General features: G+C 38.6%; 1 protein-coding gene across 7 annotated transcripts in view; it reads right to left on the reverse strand.

The window, feature by feature from the left end:
- The window catches only part of ADAMTSL3 (ADAMTS like 3), a 180,380-nt gene that overhangs the window by 144,049 nt on the left and 14,616 nt on the right, over window positions 1–21,715 (reverse strand). For all 7 annotated transcript variants that reach the window (XM_065847389.2, XM_065847391.2, XM_065847390.2 and 4 more), the window contains exon 3: window positions 5,021–5,140. In XM_065847389.2, coding sequence (XP_065703461.1) covers window positions 5,021–5,140 — 120 coding nt within the window. The remainder of the gene's footprint in view (window positions 1–5,020; window positions 5,141–21,715) is intronic.

Raw genomic sequence — 21,715 nt, forward strand, 5'->3', positions numbered from 1 at the left:
AAACCAAAACACAACCTTTAAAAGAGACCCAGATTAAACCTGTGAACAGAAAATAAAGGTATCAAAAGAAATTTTTAAAAAGGAGTAAAAGAGTTGAAAATCTTAGGGAGCACCTAATACCACCTTCAGTTAAATTTCCACAAAAACATAACGTTATGTCTTTTTTAATGGTTCTGAATGCTTCCTCAGGATATCAACAAAAATATCATGTCACAGGGTAACACAAGTGTCTGGCTCCCTCTCAAAAGGAGAGTGTTTGAGCTTTACGTACTGGGGTAGCAGGCGTGCTGCTAACTGGAAAACTCCCTCCCTTCTCAGGATTAGAGCTTGTCTTCACTGCTGTGGTAATCTGAAATAAATTTGTGCCTTACATGACTCATCTCCAAGCCCAAAATTTTCTAGCTCCATTTCCCTGGCGACCTACATGGGAACTAGCTGGCAATGGAACCACGGGGCTCAGACAAGGAGCAGCAGCTGGTACTCACCAGTTGTGACCTGGGGCAGTTCCACCCACACATCATAGCAAACTTCTCTAGCAAATCCAAAGAAATGCTGGTTATTAAGAGAACTGCACCAGCCTCAGCTGGTGTGTTGCAACTTGCACATCTACTTGAAAACAGACTCACTGGTTACTACCTTACCTCGCATAGCTAAATATCCACAAGCCTGAAAGTTCAGATTTTCATTATTTTGTTTGCTGGGAGGTTTTAAGATGCCAATATTTACCACTCTTCCTGATCGCACTTAATAAAAATTGTTTGGAAACACTATACTTCTATGGCAAGATTGGATACTTAGTGCCATATGCCTAAATCCAAAATCAGGACTTCCTTGTTATGAGTTTAAATTGGTAAACACCATAAAAGTTGGAAGGAACAAGGTCAGCTAGAAAGCTGACCACTCAAGCAAATGTTTTCTCACTTAAAAGATAACAACCTCTTTTGATTTTTCTTTCCTCCCATCCCCAAAACTGTTTCTTCCAGACAGCAAATCGAAGCGGAAAGGTACTTCAAACATCCAGCCCAACCAAGTTTGCACTGCTGTCCTTGTTGGTGGTCCGTCATATGGAATGGTTTTAATACTTGGAAGCAATACCTTAAGTGTCAGAAAACAAGAACATTTTATTTCTGCAAGAAAGCGTTCCAGTACTACTAGCATTTTGGAAAAGAAAAAAAAAAAAAGCAAATTCCTTGTAGTAGATTAAAAGGTGAAAAGCCAAAAGAAATCAGAAAGAAAATTAGGAAATTATTACTTATGGCAAGGTTCAGCGCATATCTTAAAGTTGGGGAAAGAGTTGTTACTTATACATTTATTTTAAAACTCATTCAAGAAAGATAGCAGAGGGGCATTTTTGTTTCAGTCTCAAATTTCTAATGGCAGATGAAGTCTTTGGCTACACATCAAAATCTATTTGGTACTAAGTGAGATTTAAATTACATTGACTCAGTAGAATTTTAGAAATGCAGTATGCAATGCACTGATGCAAGACATAGCTTGCTGGACAATGCAGGAGCTATAAGAAAATGCTCAATGTAAACATCTCTGTGTTTCTGCTCTTTGGAAGCCCTCTAAAGTATTTGTTTTGAATCACTGTTTTTCTTTTTCCCTGAAGATATAGCAGTAAATGTGTCAAAACTAGAATGTACCATTCTGTCCAGATGCCACCTCTGCAAATAAAGGTGGCAGTATTTAATCAGGGCTTGTCAGGCATTTTGTTCTATAGTCATAGAGGGGGTAAATATATATATATATATGAATTTTGAAAATATCTAGCCAAAGAATTTCATCTGCATGTAATTCTTAAACATACACATAGCAACTGAATATGCAAAGGGGGTTAGTGCAATCCTGTACCAAAACGAGAGCACGGTCCTGCCAGATTAAACCAGAACAAAATGTACTGTCTTGCATGTACAACAAAAATCCGTATGTAATTTTGCTGGGCTAGAACAGAGTACAGTGTGTTCCCATTAATATTTACTCATCTTCCATTTCAAACTTTAAGTTTGTCTTTTTCAGATAGCAAATACTTTTGAATATTTAAGTAACAGCTAGTTCTATTTTACTGAGATTACTTACTAACAAAGGAATGAATGATCCTGATTAAACTGGCTCCCTGCTTGAAAAATATCACACACAACAGCCAAAGAAAACCCCTTTGAAACATTCCTGTGTTTGGAGGCTGTAAGGAAGCTAATCTTGGATCATGACGGTAATGATGCTGCTATATAAAAATAATATCCATCTATCTCGACAAACTGAAAATTTTATTGGCCTGGATATGAGGAACGGTGCAAGGAGGAAGGGCACAGCTGGGAAGATGCAGAAGGATCCCTTTGCCTGCAAGGGTCTCAGCATCACGTTGAGCAGCCAAAAGAACAGCAGCTGTGAGCCACCCTCTTCTCCCACCCCTGTGCCACTGTCTCAACAGCCTCTCATCCCTCTCCTCTATTCTGCCCCTTTCCATCAATGCACAGAATCATAGCATCATTTCAGTTGGAAGAGACCCTCAGGGTCATCGAGTCCAACCATTAAAACGTACCCCTTACAGATGGAGGTAGGATCTTCACAATAGGTGGGTAATACTGATCTCTTATTTTGTTGGGGTCAAATGCACAAGGTAATTTCACTTTTCCAATTTTTAACTATGTACTTAGGACACACAGGAACACCAAGGCTATGTGGAGATGCCCACAGGACAATTCTGGTGTCCCAGGAAAATGGAGGAAGATATATTGTCCCCAGGCCAGCACTCCTTTACTTTCGATCCAGCCCCACTGTGAACAGCTGAAACCGAATTAAGGTGGGATGATCCTATGGCGCTTTTTTATTATACAGCAACCTTTTTGTACTGATTCCACTTCCATGTTGGATACACCTTTAACTCTTTTTAATCACCTGCATCCTTATCACAATTACCACATATCAAGCCTATCCATACCAGCTCACAAAAACTCAAAAAATTATCTGATGAAGGACTTTCACCCGCTGGTTTAAGAATTCCTTTCATTCATAGAGTAAACGTCCTATGAAAGAGTAGAAACACAGAAAACAAGAAAAATTCAAGTTTTTTGGCTCAGTTTGACCACATGATAAAATTGAGCTTTGTATGAACATTTCAGCAAAAATATAAATTATTATTATTATTATTATTATTACATTATTACAATACTTTGATTGATGTTCTAGAAAATTAAGGAGAATAATGCTTCTTTTTTACTAAAGAATTCTTGGTTTACTCACAGGAAGGTAAATTAGAGACATAGATCAGTTCCCATCTGCACTTCATGTATTTATATTTTTTAGTAACCCTTCGGGACTACATTTCCTTCCAAAAGAAACTACTACTGATACGGTTGCTTTTGTTTTCAACATTCTGATGTTTCAGCACCATTTTGCGTTCTAAGAATTCAAACGCAATTGCATAGTACTCACTAAGTGTCTGGGAATAGCGGATTTCAAAGCTGAATAGCGTTTGTAAAAGAACAGAAGCTGACTGGATCCCAGATGCAATTCAGATCCCAATGGAATTAATGGAAAAACTTTCATCAAACAGAATTGAGCTTGGAACTGGCTTCTGTGTATATCTGCGTTGGTATTTGAGGTTTTTGGTGGGGGGGGAATTAATTTTTTATGTGGTTTTGTGGGTGGGATTGTTTGTTTTGGGGTTTGTGTTTGGTTTTGTTTGTTTGTTTTAATGAGCTATGCTATTCACATGGTCCAAACGGTGTATTTAACAGCTCAGACTATCCCTCTGTTATATTTCTCTCCTCTAAAGTGTTCTCCATTTAACGGAAGCTATTTTGATCAAAGTGTGTAACCTTTACAGGGGCTTTCAGCTACCAACAGTAAATGCAGCCTGAGTTGCAGCTGCCTTTGACTGTCCTGTAAGTTATTGCTTTCCCAGGTGTTTGGTCCAGGGGACATTTTATCTAAGTACCTTATTTGCTGATAATCAAGACTCTAGCATAGCAAAAGTATGAATTATTATAAACATATTTAAACTAAATTCAAATAATTTACAGTAGCTCAACACAATTTCTGTTGTATCTTTCCTTTTCTCATCCTGAAAAGATACTCGGTCTAAAGCTTCAATAAACTCATCTCAGTTCTCTCTTTAGAGTACCAGTGAGAAAACTCTTTTCTTCAAAGTAGCTCCTACAAGGAGATGACCTTTCAAAACAAAGCTGCCAAGCCCTTGAGAGAAGCATATCTTGTGAGTGCAGGGCAAGTTTGGCTCTTCTCTCTCTTTCACAGGGAATATTTCCTAACAAATTCCCTCACCTTCCATTAAGAAACGTACTGTAAGTGTCTATGAATGTAATTCAGACAGTTTTGATGGGAAGTTCAACTGACTTCTGGAACACATTGTGTTATGAGTAAATTTCCACAGCATGCCACACATTTCCTAGATATACTTCAGATCTTTTGCCAAGATTAACAGCATTTCTTTCATGTTGCTTTCTTTACATTTATATCTATATTCCATGTTGAACATAATGTTTCTATGGTCTGGAGAAAGCATTAAAGATCTTTAACTTTAAACACATAATTTGTTGCTTTCTAAACACTCTGCTTCATCCATTATTACACTTTGCATTTGTTTCTTTATAATTCACTCAACCTTCCCCTTTGAAAACTCCATGGACTAATAAAATGTGCTGATTTTCACAAGCTGGGAGATGCAAGATCTGCCATATACTGATTTATCCATGAAATAAAACAATTTAGGATAGGCCAAATAATTCACAGAAAGCATAACCATGTCTAATTCTACACGTTTTACAGAACTATAAACATCCATTAACACATCACTAAAACATGGTTGCTTTCATCTCCACTACATCTTATAAGTATTTTCTGTAAGTGGTTGTGATCTATTAGTTCTACAATTTAGTGCCTTAATTTTCATTTTGTATAGCGTGCTGTCATTCGATTTGTTACGAATCTGATGTGGCTTGAAAAGGTAACACACTTTTGTTTGACAGTAACCTATATCTTTCACGTATGGCATACTGACCTGGTCATCGTAACGGTAAGTGAGGAATTGTTCCCCCGTGGTATCCTCAAGAAAACTCCCCTGTGGAGAAAGTGCAAACTCGGGCAAGAAGTATGCACCTTGGGATTGCTCTGCTCTCGTCTGTAAGAGATTCAGAAAGGTCACATTACAGCGACTACAAACACAAGTCAAAATTTCAACAAACTCTCTGCGTATAATTACAAAGACTAGACGTGAACTTCTGGGGTAAAAAAAAGGGATACATTTTCAAGCACAGTATTTCTGGGTGGATACTTTGGTACAGAGGTCTGTGATGAGGATATGCCAAATGCTTATAGAGTCCAAAACCTATTATGATGTCTCAACAGTAGAATCATCTGAATCATCTATTAAACAAAAAGATACAATCTCTGGCTTATGAACCATCACTGCTGAAAGATGCTGTGAAAAACACACTGGAAAAGCAACATTAAGCTATACATCTTCCTTACACACTTCACTAGACAGTTACTGGCTGCTACAGATAACAGGTTTTTGGTTAAATAGAGTATATAGTATAGATAGCAAAAAAAAGAAAAAATATATATATATAGTATATATTCTCACAGGAAGATACAAAGGCACAGAATCCTAGAATAACTCAGCTTGGAAGACATCTTGAGAGCTCATCTAGTCCAGCCTCCTTAAAGTAGGGTAACCCATGAGACCGTGTCAAAGTGAGAATTATTTTCCTATCCTGCAGGAAGATATTACTGCAAAGACATCAGAAGATAGCAGGGAACGACTGGAGTAAGCACCAGGCAGTGGTCCACGTTAGTTCTGTGCGCTATTCATAATTGGTAAAGAGCATTTGAGAACAAGACTCGGAGAGGAAAAAGGGCCCATTTCAAGCTACAGAGGAGCTAATTCTGTCAGAGTCGGTCAGTACCTCCAGCTGGGCTGTCTGACACCTGGGCCCTTACCAGACAAATGGCTTTTGTTCAACTGATCTATGCGTGTTCAGCAACCATAACATACCTGAGATACACTAGATACATTATTAGGGGCCTAGAGCATCTAATGAGGAGGGAGTGGGAGAGCTGGGTCTGTTCAGTCTGGAGAAGAAAAGGCTAAGCAAGGATCTTATCAACGTTTACAAATATCTGAAGGAAGAGATGTCAAGAGGATGGGACCAGACTCCTTTCAGTGCTACCTAGTAATAGGATGAGGGGCAACAGGTACAGACTGAAGCACAGGACGTTCCATCTAAACATGAGGAAAAACGTCTTTACTTTGAGGGTGGCAGAGCCTGGCCCAGGCTGCCCAGAGAGGTTGTGGAGGCTCGTTCTCTGCAGACATTCAAACCCACCCGGACACCTTCCTGTGCGATCTGCTCTGGATGAACCTGCTTTAGCAGAGAGGTTGGACTAGATGACCTCCAGAGCTCACTTTGAACCCCAACCATTCTGTGATTCTGTGCTGGTTGAATACCCCATCATTGTGTTGTGGGTCTAAAGCATCCCAGATACATAGCAAATATACTGCACATACACATCCTTATTCTTACCACATTGTAACTCTACCTGAGAAGTTAATTGGTTTGCATACTAGAGAAAATAAGTAATCATCTCTTGAACTCAGAATATTGAGTCCAGCTGTGGTAGGGGAGAGTGGAAATGGGAAAGAGATGAAAATTACCTTCCAAGAGGCTGAAGCCTTCCAGTGAAGAAAACAAGGCCTGAAATACACAAGTTACTGCTGGACATTTCCCAATGAGCCAACTTCATAAATGGGGTTTAATTGAACTATTTGTTACATTTTGACATACATAGTAGCTTTACACAAAAGCTAGCTGTTGCCATCAACCAGTTTCCAAACTGTTGGCTGAGACTGTACCAAATATAGGTGTGTAACCTCAGTGCTAAAGATTTCAAAATAAATCCACAAAATTCAACAGGTTTGTGGTGGAAAAGGAAGGCAAGACCTACAGTTCTCTCTTGCAGTGACTTCACTTTCTGAAGCTCACCACTTATCTCATAAAAAGCAGATGAGAAGGCATTCACAGTATGGGGCTGGAGAAGCTTACATTGCTTTGCTTACTCTCTTCTGTAAAGCAGAAGCTGTCAGCTTCTCACACTGTAAACCCCATCATTCATGACAGCATTAAATTAACATACTTGTTTTAAATCAAACAATCATCATATAAACCAGAAATAGCTTGCAAAGGACATGTCTAGACTAGGGTAAAAGGTCATATTTTAGCATGCAAGACTGAACCTGATTTAAAAGAGGATTTTTTTCATCAAGCCTGCATAAGAGTAATTCGTGTTCACATCATATTATCATGGCATTTCTATAAAGCCTATTATTGCAGCAGTCTCCACTTGTACACTTTAGCCAACTGACTTTATTTATGCAGAGCTAAATCATAAAATATGGAGAATTAATCTATATTTGATAACAATAGTTTCCCCATAAAGCAACCAAGAGAGGTCCACAGCTACGCCTAACGCTGAATCCAAGCTGGCTCAAGCAGACACAAGCCCTGACACGTTAAGTATAACCCAGACACGAAACTGGCTGACAAAATCTGGCATTTTTCCCCACTGGTTTCAATGGGCCATCAATAGATCCCATGTGAGGGAATATGGCAATGATGTAATCTATGATTTCAGCACAGGACTCATGGATAAGAGATATGCCTTCTAAAGCTTGAGTGTCCTGGGTTACAGTACTTAACATTTCTACCTCAGTTTCCCCAGGTTTAAAACACAATGAGAACACCAGTGGACCCATATTAACGGTGTAGTTGATATTTGTAAAATACTTTGGAAAATAATAGCGTTAAGTGCTAGCAATTCATAATATTTTTGAAAGACACGAGTAATTCACAGACAGAAGACAATTCAAATTATCCCACCACACTTCTTAGATAAATATATGTATCATACTGTTGCTTAATTTCCCATACACAAATTTGTTAGTAGGATATATAGCAATTAGCTTGCTTATGTTTCTCATCTTTATAAGCTAAATATTTAAAATAGAAAGTCTTTGGACATTCATCAGTATTATGCTTTGAATATAAAAGACACCAACATTTGAAGCTGAAATAGCAGTTTAATAAATACGACTGAAAAAGCAAGGGCTTCTCACACACATTCAATTTCTGAAACAAAAGCTAATGAACAGTCAGCCACTGGAGAAGCAGAAAAATGCTTGTTAGATTCAGGCAAGCAAAACCTGGCTTCTAAGCATGGAAAAAATCAATGTAAAAGATTAATGCTTCATAAGGTTACACAGGAGGTTCCAGTGGAAACTGATCTCCTAACTCCAGCAATAGGTACTGCTACCTACCCAGTATAACTAAAGTAAGGAATAATGCAGCAAAGCATTTAATTAAAAATAAAAATCTACCAAGAACACCATAGCAGTTGTCACAGTGAGCTGGCATTGAAACCAAGTAATTACAGCTGATAAACAACCCAAACCCAGAGGTTCATTAAAAACCACTAAAGTTTCAAATTCTCAAAGAACTCTTTTATATCAACTCAAAGTAGCAGAAAAGCATTTTTTCTGCTCTAGATATATGTACCTTCCAATAAGCTACATGTGTCCAATGCACTTCCATTCACACATTGCACTGAACACAAAACATACTGTTTCCACTTACTCCACTTTATTCCCCACTGAGGAATCTACCAATGTTCCTTGCGAGGCTTTTATACTTCTATGGGTACTTTTGCCTAAACCTAATTCAAATTTCAACAGTCTGTGGGTTTATAGCATATTTGGGATCATCTCTGAATGACTTGGCTAAGCCAATATAAATTCATGTTTTAAACTAAAGACTGCACGTGAATGTTTCAGAAAACAACTATATTTCATGCTAGTGTTTTAAATCTGTTTAATGGCCAGTTTAATGTTAATAACTTTAAGTCAAACGTGTCAAATTACAAGTACACTTAAGATTGAGAACAGGCATTTTAAAATAGCTTTCATTACCTTTTATTAAATGAAGACAGTAGAAGGTGATAATGTAGCTAAACCAGATATAATAATCACTGCATAAAATTCACTGAAATTAATATATCAGGTAGCAGGGAAGTGTGTACTATGGTTCTGACAAAGAAGAAAATGTCAACGTTGAAAACAGATTGGTGTTTGAAAATCTTTCTAGGTATCTGTTAATCAGAACACGTAATTTATTAGCCAGAAATCATTCTATGTGTGATGAAGGAGATGAAGGAGAAGTATCCTGAAAAATAAATAATGTAGGTAGGTTCTGAGAAGTGCAAAATGGCACGGTTCTTATTGAGAGGTTGCGACTGCTTCCTCACTCATCACTCCCCACCTGAGTGCTTTAAGACTAAATTACTCTTCCAACAAAACTAATGGCTTATATTCAAGCCTCTGGTTTTTCGATTTCCCTCTGTGACTTGTATGTTATCATTTTTACTGCTGCCCGATTTCATTGCTCTGCATACTACTCTGACTAGAAGCATCTGCCCAAGTTGAAGTTACTGGATTTGGGGATTTTTACATTTTATTTTATTACTGGAAGTAAGAGGGAAGATTACTGAGTGCTTCCCAGCCAATGCTGACATTAGCAAGCAGCACGGCCAAGTAGGACTGAATCTGCAGATAAAAGTATGTGCAGGACCAAGAGCCCACACAAAGCACATTTGAAGGAGAAGGGCTTATTTTAAACTAGGTCTGGTAAATCCTACGGATTGAATGTCTCTTAGTGACTGAATAACAGTAGGTGTGCTGCTGGGGCACATCTTCTGGCACAGTTTGACCCAAAAGGAATGCCATTAGCACGCTCTGAAACCACTATGCAATGCAAACCACTCCAGCTGCTCTTTCTTCTGGATACCCAGGATTCATATTAACTATTGCCATCCACTTGTAATCATCAAATCAGAGCAATTGTTAAGATGTAGTTTAGGACTAAAAATTACAAATATTACTCATTGGTCATTCCTTCCAAGGTTCAGATTAAGAATTTCACCTAAGGATTTAAACTGTTCTTGTAATTTCAGAGAAATTAAAAAATGTAGTTTAGTCTACAGTTCTCAGGGATCATTTGATACAAAGGCTATGACAAATTCAACTGAACCTCATAATAATATGCTACTATTGTATTTAATTATAACCACCAGGAGACTGGAAAGTAATTGTTCCATATTTATATATAAACAGTAGCAGCTTTAGAAAGTGAAGCTTTCTGCTACGTCTGAGTTGTGAAGGTCAAGAAGATGAGAAAACAGAGATGGAATGTCTCAAAGAAATGACTTCAACATAATTAGAAATAAACCACTAATCTTTCCGGTACAAAGGAATTTTTAATTTTGAGTTTCTTGGCAGCAAGAACCACATTAAGAGAAAAACAAGAACTATGCTCTTACGTACACTTAATGCAAATCAGCGTTACCTAGACTTAAAATCAGTCATTCCCCAATCCTACGTGCATGCTAAAATTGGGACCATACTGAGAACAAACTACTTTGTGTAATAAAGAAAATGAAAGCTTCAATATCACCTACTTTAAATGCCAAAGATGACAAAATACCACACTCCTCCTGAAACTGCTTCAATATCATGTTTTCAAAAAGTGGAACAGATGAAAGATAAAGGTCCAGTCACCTAAAGCTTTACAGTTACACACAACTGCACTATCCTGCCCAAAGTAAATTAATGCTATTAAAATAATGAGCAGCACAGTGGACGTAGTTTGCTTCCCTAGGTTTGTGGGTCTTTTATTAGTTCCTGTTGGAACGGAAAAATTGGGTTTGGTCTTGAGTGTCTTAGTTTCCAAAAAAATCACTGTTTTAGGGAAAAAGATGGGAAAAGCAAATAAAGTGATAAAAACTATCTGCATTCTTAATGACTGGTAAATACTATGATTCCTATGCATGGCAAGTCCAATCATATACCAAATTGTGTGTCTTCCAATTTAATTTAAATATCTGTCTGCTAAGCTGTTGTAGCACATGATTTACGCCCCAGGGAAGTCGTACGCCAGCTAAGTAGCTGTTCAGTTGAATGGATTTTCAAGGACTCCAGTACAACAATGTTGACCGAGCACAGCACTCCAGCTTCATCACAAGACGAAGTGTGTTAGCAGATAAAGTCACATTAACAGTTCAGAACTCCAGACATCTCCAGAGTAAGCAATCCTGATTAAGTATCTAATAAGACCCAGATTAGCTTCTGTCATGGCCAACATTTACAAAAACAACTTCCTAATGCTGGGCACTCGCAAACATTTAAAGACCCTGCAAGTGAACTGAGTTTCCACAGAAGCTGCCAGCAGCTCAGCATTTCTGGAGAGCGGGCTAATTATTTAATTATTAATATTAAACTACGAAGCCAATATTTCAAACCAGAATTAAACTATAAATGTCATTTCTTCTTAAAAAAAAAAAAAACTCAGCTGAACTGATGAAAGGCAAGCATTTCTTCATTAAAGAACCTGAAACAATCAACATGACTATCAGATTTCATCAGAGAAGTCACAAGTGAGATGACAAGACAACCTGAAAGACTGAACCAAAAGTTCTTGCAGGGACAGAACTGAAGTGTGTGAGTCAAGGATCAGTTTTCCATGGTGAATGCTCTGTATTAAAGGCAGACTTCAGACCTGTCTGATTTAAACCCAAATCTAATGATTTTTCATCTCATTCTACACCTATTTAGAACATGTAGAAATCAAACAAGCTTGGGAAAATGTGTTTGTAACTTGAAGATATATACAGAGATAGGTGAAAGACAATTCCTAAGTATTTTGCAGAAAACACCTATTTATGACACCGTCAAATGCTGCCAGCAAGCACTTAGAAACTCTAAGTTCAGCTATTGCTTGAGTAGTGCCTACTATTGAAAACTATTTAAGTACAAACTATTGTGTACAATGTGTTCCCAACTGCAAGAACACAACTGCCTCCATCGCCCGTGCTGCTCAGACCGAGCCCATTCTGTGCCCATGCAAGTACTAGGAGTCAGCCCACTGATGTGAACGTGCTCAAGATCACATCATCAACACTACAGTGCTCAATCTAAACCTTTTTTCATGCCGTAGGTTTGTACATCTTAAAGCCAACACAACACAAGAAGGATAAGTAAGAGAGTATCTTAATTTAAAATCAAAATTATCTTTCCGTGTTTTCTAAAGAACATTTCTACCAACATTTTTATTCATTAAATGCAAATACATTTTCCTTGGCATATCTTGGGCTGCAGACTGAGATCAACACATTTTGAAAATCTTTTTTCTGTACCTTCTAAAATTTATACTAGTGATTAAGCTTTTGGATATTTATCAGCAACTATTCATGTTTTCTCTTGCTATGCTCTGGCTAAAAGATTAAACTTTTCACTGAAAGGCTGCAGTAGTATTTAGCCAATGCCTCATTTAGTTTCAAAATCCAGCTTAAATATCAACTCTGTTTCATATTTCCAGAAGAAATATGAACTCTGGAGGTTTTTCTTCTTCCAACGAAGCTGCTTCTAAACTTTGCATTAGGCAGACTCTGCCTTCTTTCCAAAGGATTGAGTTGAATTGCCTAGGATTTGCTTTTAAAGGAGCTGCACTAGCAGACTGAAGTTGCTCCCAGTGATATCAACGGCGAAGTCCCCACCAACACCTTTCCAGAACCAGGGCCCAAATACCCCTGCAGCAGGACAGCATCCCTTGCTATATAGCATTTACCATTAGAACCGTGAATAACTGTAGATACGCAGCGCTTTCTAGCTGTGCACAAACAAGCGTCAAGGTGAAAAACAGCACTCAGGATGACCCCAGAGCAGTTCATCTCCAATTATTGTCAGGAGGTTAGTGACTGTAGATCAGATTCTGCTTTCAAAATATGCAACACCCAATTATTTCCTTAATTCTTCAGTTTAACCTTGAGGGAATGGTCACAACAATACTAATGTAAAAGCAATATTAAAGTTTTACTAAATCCTCTTGATGAACACTTCCCTGTGCCTAAAACAGTGAAAGGGAAGTAATATCTTGTTAGAAAAAAAAATCTGGAAGTGAGATGGAAAATACTATTTCATTAATATCTCTTTTTAACGTCTTGCAAGCAAAACAGACATAGGTAACTGAAGTCTTTGAAAAGACTTAGGTTTTATCCATTCTTTCACCGCATGTTCCGCTATTTCAAACAAATCCCTCTTTTTATTCTTCATTTAGTAATGTAATAATTGATAAAATTCTTGTCATAAATCAAGTCCTTCCAGCATAACTGGAACATGTTCTCTCTTATTCATTGAAGGTTTCTTTAGGATCACCATAGAAAAAATATGCTACAAAAGTACCATCAACAGCCTTAGCAAAGAAATCAGGACAATCTATAATATTTTTTTAAATTTTTGTTCAAGCGTCCTTTATCATGAGCACCATGAGGTGAAAGAGCGGTTTTTGCTAAACTGAGAAACTGCTAAAAGCTGAATGGATTCATTTGCAGGAAACAGGGAATCCTGCTTGTTTATCTATGGACATGATGGCAGCTTCAGTAACATACTGGAGGAGACTGGAAGAATAATATTTGAGGAACAGCAGATTTATTTACAAAAGGCAAGAAAGGAGCATAGTTTAAGGCTATATAGGATCACTGTCAGAATCAATGGAATTATAAAGCCAAATCAATCAACACATGCACTGAATGAAGATTCACATCATTTAAGGAGCAGAAGAAAGAAGAAAAGGAAATGAGAAAGGATATAGTGTGATTCTTTCATTGAGTGGTAGGAGCTTCTACCATGAAAGGGCAAGTAGGACAGCCCAGCAGCTTTGGCAGGCCATGCGTTAACATAGACCTTGGGATTATTCACTAACAACAACAAATAGAAAAGATGATGGGCCACATAAGATAAATGAGAGGCTGTTGCAGTCTATGGGCTGCAGGTGCCTAAATTTTAGTAGAGAGATATTTAAATAGCATTCTATGGGTCTGCAAGGGCCCTTTTCTAATAAATAACTTCCTTCTCATGCCCTATCCAGTATGCAGGTTGGATAACTGCTCTAGTTATGCTAAAGAAAGGATACAAGAAAGGTGTGAATGCTCCCAGGTAACCAAGGGTTACACCTAAGTGGGAAGCCTCCTAAAAGGTAACAAAGCAAGAATTTTGGGCAGGTGAAACTTCATGGCACAGTTTTGTAAGCAATTCTGCACCGCACTTGTAAAACGCCCCTTTGTTTTCATTTGTTCGCGGTGACATGGCCACACTGACGGGACTGCAGGATTTGGGATTTAAGGAACATCATCCTCAGCTAGATCTGACCAACCTTTCTACATGCAAGCTTAAACACACCAAGGGAGATGATACAGGTGGCGAGCAATTCACGTATGTGAGCAAAATGGGACATAACGCACGGTTGGGTCCTGCAAAACAATTTGTTAGCCACCATCAGATGCAAGAAAGTAGGATGCAAGACTTTACACAATACTTAGCTCCTAGACAGTATATTACATAGAGTTCAAAAATAGCACTTATTCTTATATATTGTAGTATTATAGCGCTATTCATCAAGTGATCTCATATGACTCAAATTTGTCATCATCCTCATTTTACAATGGCTGGTCTCAGGAGAGTCTGGCTAAGAATGACATGGGACTCCTGACTCAGATTTTCCTGATTCTTTTTCATTTAAATTATAACTTTAATGTTATTAATATTATATTATGTTAGCGTGATTATTTGTATTTAATTTCCTTTTGAGTTTTTTCTTCAATAGTGATATAATTTGAACTGACACAGTAACATGCTTTTCATATACTTGAGTTGAAATTGTGCCTAAGGGCAGTGAAATTCTCATCCATAAGCTGTGTAAGGAAAAAAACTGGTGCTCAGAAGCCAAACACCTGCTAGAGCTAGTGGCAGATCCAGATTTTTAAGAGAATTCCTGTTGCATAATGAAAACACAAAGAAGTGAAATGTGTAGGGCAACGGGGTGGTATTGAAACCATGGCATTTTGGGGGTCAAAAAAAATCCTAAACCACTATATACCTCAGGGATAAATACTGAAGATCTTGAAACTGAAGATGTTTAAAAGCTCAATTATAAACAGACTTTTTTTTCAAGTAGGGAAGGCTGAACAGTGACTCTTCATCCTGTACTGCGGGGCATTGCCATTCCTCTCATTGCTAATGACCAGGAGCTTTCTCCCTGCCCTCAATGTCTCCACATCTGGTTCTGATTGAGGTGGCAGGGGAAAATCAGCAAGTGCTCAGCCCCAAAGAAGTCTGTTCTAGCACTGGTCATTTTTCTTCAGTACACACTGTCTATCCAATGTAGTCACCAGCAAGAGCATGGTGTCTGTCACAAACTGAACAGGTAGATAAAGTGTACGGAATTGCTCTGCTACTGTAAATGACTACAAATTCTCATAACAGAAATAGACCTGCAAACGGGCAAACTCTCAGCCTCCGAGAACTAGAGTAATTTCTCAGTGAGAAAATACATCTTTAGCACAACTATTTTGAAGATCAAATAGCCCAAAATTCAAGTAGGAGAACCAAAAGAGCACACAACTGAGCAACTCTGACAGATTAGGGAGATTGAAAGTTTCTGATAAACTGCTCAATGAATTAGATCCTCAAGTAGTCCTGTAAATACCATATAAACAGGTATAATCCAGTAATACAAAGAATAAGGTGGTGAGATTCCTCTTCAGGGATGTGTCAAATCAGTTTACTGTAGAATATGCATATAAATATCCCTCTAAAAAAGAATATACTGATATCATACACACAAAGGTCATTCAGCTATACTAAAATAACTAAAATTAAAACAACACAAGATGCAAGAACACTCTTTATTGATCAGCAGTGCTTGCTGACCTACTTCAGAGACTTGCACAAAGAACAAATACACACAGATAAGGCTGTGTAAAGGCTTGTGCACGTACAGATTAACAAGAGTGAAATTGCTCACGTAAATGGAGAAATGAGCTCAGTGGCACCACAACTTCTCTTGAATGTCCCAAAGGCACTAATATGACCTGCATGACACAGGCTACAGAACTGGGGGAGGAAATTTCTGCAGCAAGTTCATAACTTCTTTTTACAGTGGGCAACATTTTTTAAAAGATTCAGTCAGTTTAAAGTGTATCAAGGAAAAGAGAATCTACTTAATATATATATTAGTTCCAAATTCAATTACCTTCATTGCTAAAATTCTGTATATTTTTGCTCCAAATTTGCCTAGCTTCTGATCTTGTCCTCAGGATAGGCCTGTGGGGTTTTTCTGTGCTATATTACACTGTCCTTCATTGTCAGAAGTAATGTTCTCCCTTTTCCTCAAACAAGGGCAACAAAGATGCTGAAGGGATTGGAGCATCTCCCTTATGAGGAAAGGCTAAGGGAGCTGGCGCTCTTTGGTTTGGAGAAGAGGAGACTGAGGGGTGACCTTATTAATATTTATAAATATATGAAGGTTGAATGTCAGGAGGATGGAGCCAGGCTCTTCTCAGTGACAACCAATGGTAGGACAAGGGGTAATGGGTTCAAACTGGAACACAAGAGGTTCCACTGAAATTTGAGAAGAAACTTGTTAGTGAGGGTGGCAGAGCCTGGCCCAGGCTGCCCAGGGAGGTTGTGGAGTCTCCTTCTCTGCAGACATTCAAACCCGCCTGGACACCTTCCTGTGGAACCTCAGCTGGGTGTTCCTGCTCCATGGGGGGATTGCACTGGATGAGCTTTCCAGGTCCCTTCCAATCCCTGACACTCTGGGATTCTGTGAAGATGGGAAAGGTGGGGTGGGGTGGCCTAAGAGCACCCACAAACTACCAAAATATTTATAAACACACTCCTGGAACTGCTGTCCCATGGAATAGAAGAGTTTGGGCTAACACTATTCTTCAGGGGAGCACTGGGAGCATCTGCTACCATCTTATCAACAGAACTTCAAAGAGAGGCTGGGGGGTGTCCCAAATTTCTAGTTACATTAACAGAACACCCTGAATAAGAATATAAATAACCAAAATGTCTCTCTTCCCTGTTACCTCTAGCTGATGAATACTTTCTCACCTGAAAGAAATCAGACTGGAGAGAATGCCACAGCCAGATGTTCACTCTCAGGCTACCTTATGATTTATAGCAGCTCAGTACACGAATGCGTCTAACACATGGTGAGGAAAACGTGATTTTTCCACTGTTAGTTTTCCACTAGTTCTGATAATTTTAGTGATATTAATCCGGTTCTTCATCTACTCTTCTTTCTCCATTGCAATAAATCCCTTTGCAGGGTTTATGGTCTAGCAGCCTAATACACTGACTGGGTCAGGCACATTTTCACAATAAGGAAGCAGTTAAATGGTCATGGCTCTGCTGCAGGAATGTTGGTTTAAGGCTATTAATAAGGCACAGGAGGTGAATGCCTTTCAGCCAAGCACCCTCCACGTGTGCACACCTGTTTCAGTACAATTTTAAAGAGAAATTCCCAAAAGAAACTGTTCACAGCACGTAGTCTCTAAGTCTCAAATGCTTTTTTGCAAATACTCAAGAGCTTGTAAGCTTTTTGTGCTTTACTGATGTCAGGAACACCAACACACCAGCCACCATGGTACTTCCTAGTAAGCCATTTTCCCTATGAGATGATCTTTGTCTTACCAGCATCTCTGTTGTTGCCATCTACCACTCTGAGATTATTGTCACTCACTTCCAGTATCTTGATCATTCCCTACCTGATCTTTCACTGCTGAAATGCTTTCACTGTTTCACTGTTCAAACACTGCGACTCACTTCTGCAAGCATATATCTACACTGTTACGTATTTAATTTAGCTTCATCTAAATCTCAGCTTAACTATTCCCTCAGTCCAGTGATGCAAGTCTTGATATTTTTATCCATCCACTTTCTAATTTCCTCCTAACTCTCTTTTTTCTGGAGGGACAGGGGATGCTTGTTCTCCAAGTGTAATCCATTTCTTGCCAGTGAAAGCATCTCAAGCAGGATGAGGTTTTAACTGTGTGTTGTATTGAGCCAGACACACTGTCCAGCATTAGCAAAGCAAAGGCTGACAAGGAAAAGGTCAATAAGTGAACAAAAGGCACATAATGTAAAAAAAATACATAGAAGAATACACACACTCCCAAAAAAGGCAAAGTCCATAAACCAGAAAACACTGAGTATGAAAGAGGATCTACCATTAATCTGAAGATTGTCCTTCCTGGTCACAATTGATCTGCTATCGTTAACTGACAATACTTCACACGTACACTTACTAATAAGCCACTACCAGATAACTATGCTTTAGCTGTAAAAAAGCAGAGCAATTAGAAGCTCACATGACAGGCATTGCAGGCATCCATTCACTGACAACTGTTAAGACTAATGGTCATTAGTTTAATGACTCATTTTTGTTCTTCTACATGATGTGTACAGTAATGCTGGAGGACTGATATGGTGAAGGGGAAAGGGCTGTAACTGAGGTGAGAGAAGATAAACACAGGATCTGCTGCTGGAAAGAGTGAAATAAATCCTATGAATGAACTGGAATTACTGAAATGTTAAAAACACAGCTGAGCAAGTCAGACATAACATGAAAATAGACACTGCTAATTTAGAACAGGATGCCTGTTCTACTCAGGATAGTTTCAACACTACAACTTTATCACCGTCAGCGAAGAAATTTCATTAAGTAGTTTTAAAATTATCCAGGTGATTACAGAAAGACATTCAACGAACATGACAACAGAAAAAGGACGAAGCATGAAGAACATGGAAGAAAATGTGCAATTCAAAGGCAAGACACTGTCTGATGTTTTGGAATTAAACACTATGATGCCCTCCCAAATGCTCTGCATTTTTTAATTTCTAAGCACAAAGTATCTTTACTGTGACTGATCTCACTAACTCACCCTTTTAATCCTCTAATGGTCTATATTTCTAATGCAACCAGTAGCAATTATAAGTGATTAAAACAGTTATCACAGAAGGAACATTAAAAGATAGGCCATGCGATTATATTCCTACTCACCCATCTTGTATTCTCATTCAAACAGCTGAGGTTGAGTGAATTGCTTCACTATGTGATCATTACTCTGGGAACTTGGCTACCAAATCCACAATACGCAATTTGCCAGCACATACCACCTGCACATTGAGGGAACGGAAGACCTTCCTGTGGAAGAATATCTTCCCATCCTGTGTGGGTGTACAGAAGCAGATGTGCACGTACAACAGATAGCTCCCAGGACAGATGAACTGTGACATGTCATAAGTCATGTATCGCTTTCCAATAATGATTATCTTTCTACCGGAAATTTAACAGAATCATTTTCCTCCCTCGGAATACCGCACTGGAGCTGATGATGGCATAGCAGATGGCTAGGAAGATAAACTACCTCGTTTCCTTCTCTTTTCCAGCAGTTTGAAGAATCTAACTGCAGAGGGTAGTAACTTTTCAGCATGTATGTAGTTACTGGCATTTCACAGAATCTATTGGCAACTAAGAATTAAGCACACAACCAAACGATGTGTAGAGGCTATAGACAAGCTACCGAAAAGCACTCCTACCTTGGCCAATACAGGAAAGGTTATGGAGGGGCTGGCTCTTATTGTTGTTTAAATCTCTTAATGCATACGTCTTGTGTGCAAAATGAACAATTAGCTCTAAGCGACCAAGGCATCTTTTAGAAGGTGGGTCACTCAGCCTCCCCTGCTTCCAAGTGGAAAGCAACACTGTTTTACTCAGAAGTAGGACAGTTACTAAGGAAAAGCTTCTCAAAAGCAGCTTTTATATACTGAATTCTAAAAGAGTACACGTAATTTTGGTTTGTCCACTTGACTGTGTCTTTTGAAAAGCTGTCATGCCTCTTGCAGGACAAGGGATACTCTGCTCTTTTAAAAACAGCAAGTGAAAGGGGAAATGCAGGACTCCCAGTACATGCCCAATTTCTAACCAACAGTGCAAAATCTCTTATTGTTGCATATCTATTAATAGCAGCTTCTCTTTTACTGCTACCATTTGCATGTAAGGTTAAATAGAAGTCTTGACAGCATAGTTTCAAGATTTATAGAAGGGCACTATTCCTACAGAATATTTTCAGCTGTTCCAGAGCACTTTTGGATGGATCTGTGGCAATAACCTCCCCTGAATTTTCTTATCCGCAGTCAGCTCTTAGTTTGCCAGTACAAGCTAATGTGAGTGAGGAGGCCAACCCTAACAGTTCAATATCTAAAGCTTTAGCATGGTTCCAGATTCTCATATGTTTGTCTTTAGCATTCTAAGGCTTTTCAAAATACAGACAGAATCCAAGAACAATGGACTGTGCAAAGGCAGGGAAATAAATTCACCCACCCTTTTGTTTAATTGCAGAGGATTCCTTTTGCCCTATATATCTACAGCTTCTCAGACTGAAGACAACCCTGACACCAGAAACTACCAAAGCTCAAATCTACACGATCTAGGGAATTTATAAACAGTGGTGTGAAATACTGTGCTCTTAATGATTCGGTTCTTATCACACATAATTATACATTTCTTCACATTCTCCACTGCTTTACAAACTGCAAACAATAAGATAGTCTCAAATCTCACAGTTAAGCCATGTTGAAGTTAACTGTGGCAGTAATCCTATTTTCATTTGCACTTTTTACAGGCCTGGTTTCCTCTGTACTCCATACCAAGTAAAATGTTATTATATGAAGCTTAAACAGCATCCATTTTAAACAACAAGACTCGAATATAAATCTTAACCTGTGTACGTCTCTGCAAGTTTGGCTGTACTTGGAATTATCAGTCCAGAACATCTTTATTTCAGAGCCCAGTCCTATTTGCCAAGAGAGATGTTTGTATCCTGATTATAGTGAAAAAAGCCAACTTGCTGGCCTGACTCAGGCTGTAATTATTCTGTGCCTTTGTACAAGCTTTTTATAGTTCCTGGTAGAAAAGTTGAAGGGAATCCTACACATCCACACAAGGTCTGAAATTTGTTGCCCTCTTGCAGAAAACCATTCAAAAATGACTGAATGAGATTTGTCTCTTCCTTATATGATTTTCCTTTCCTTAAGATGATACATGCAGCAGTTTCCCTCATTCGGTGTTATTCCAGCTTTAATAACAGAGGAAGGGGCTGAGTGCAAATTGTTCTACACAAGAGACAACCAACTTCTCAACCAAAAAAAACACAACAAACAAACAAACCTGATTACTGAAGCAACTACACACTTTGAGAGGAAATACAGGACAATAATAAAATGTCCCAGTCAAAATGCCTATACCAAGAAGATTTAATATGGCCTCGGAATTTCAAAATAAGCCAAAACTCTTCATTCCCGCCATTGCCAAACACAGAATAATTCCAAATTGCCTAAAAGCCATCAGAAACCAAACCACTCATGCAGACTGGGAAGGCTGTGCTGCCCTCCTGCTCTTGCTCCTTCAGCATCAAGTTCAAACCTGATACCTGCTCTAAATCAATATGTTCCACAAAACTACACCCTGGGAGGCTGGAGGTGAAGACATGTAGGAAAGGGAGAGCCTTTCTCCCACTTCTTCACAAGGTATAAAAATTAAACTAAAAATTCCAGTAATATAACAAGAAACCTTGCACTTAAATCCTCAGGTCTGTTGTGAGTGGATAAATAGAAAAACAGGGCACCCCACTTAAATATTCCACCTACTACTACTATTTTTTTGTCCTCACGAACATGAGAAACGGCCAATTCGTACTATTTTCAGAATAATATTGAAGGAACAAAGGAAGTTACGTACAGCAC

Source organism: Patagioenas fasciata, chromosome 12, assembly GCF_037038585.1.
Source record: "Patagioenas fasciata isolate bPatFas1 chromosome 12, bPatFas1.hap1, whole genome shotgun sequence".
In the NCBI taxonomy this organism is placed as follows: domain Eukaryota; kingdom Metazoa; phylum Chordata; class Aves; order Columbiformes; family Columbidae; genus Patagioenas; species Patagioenas fasciata.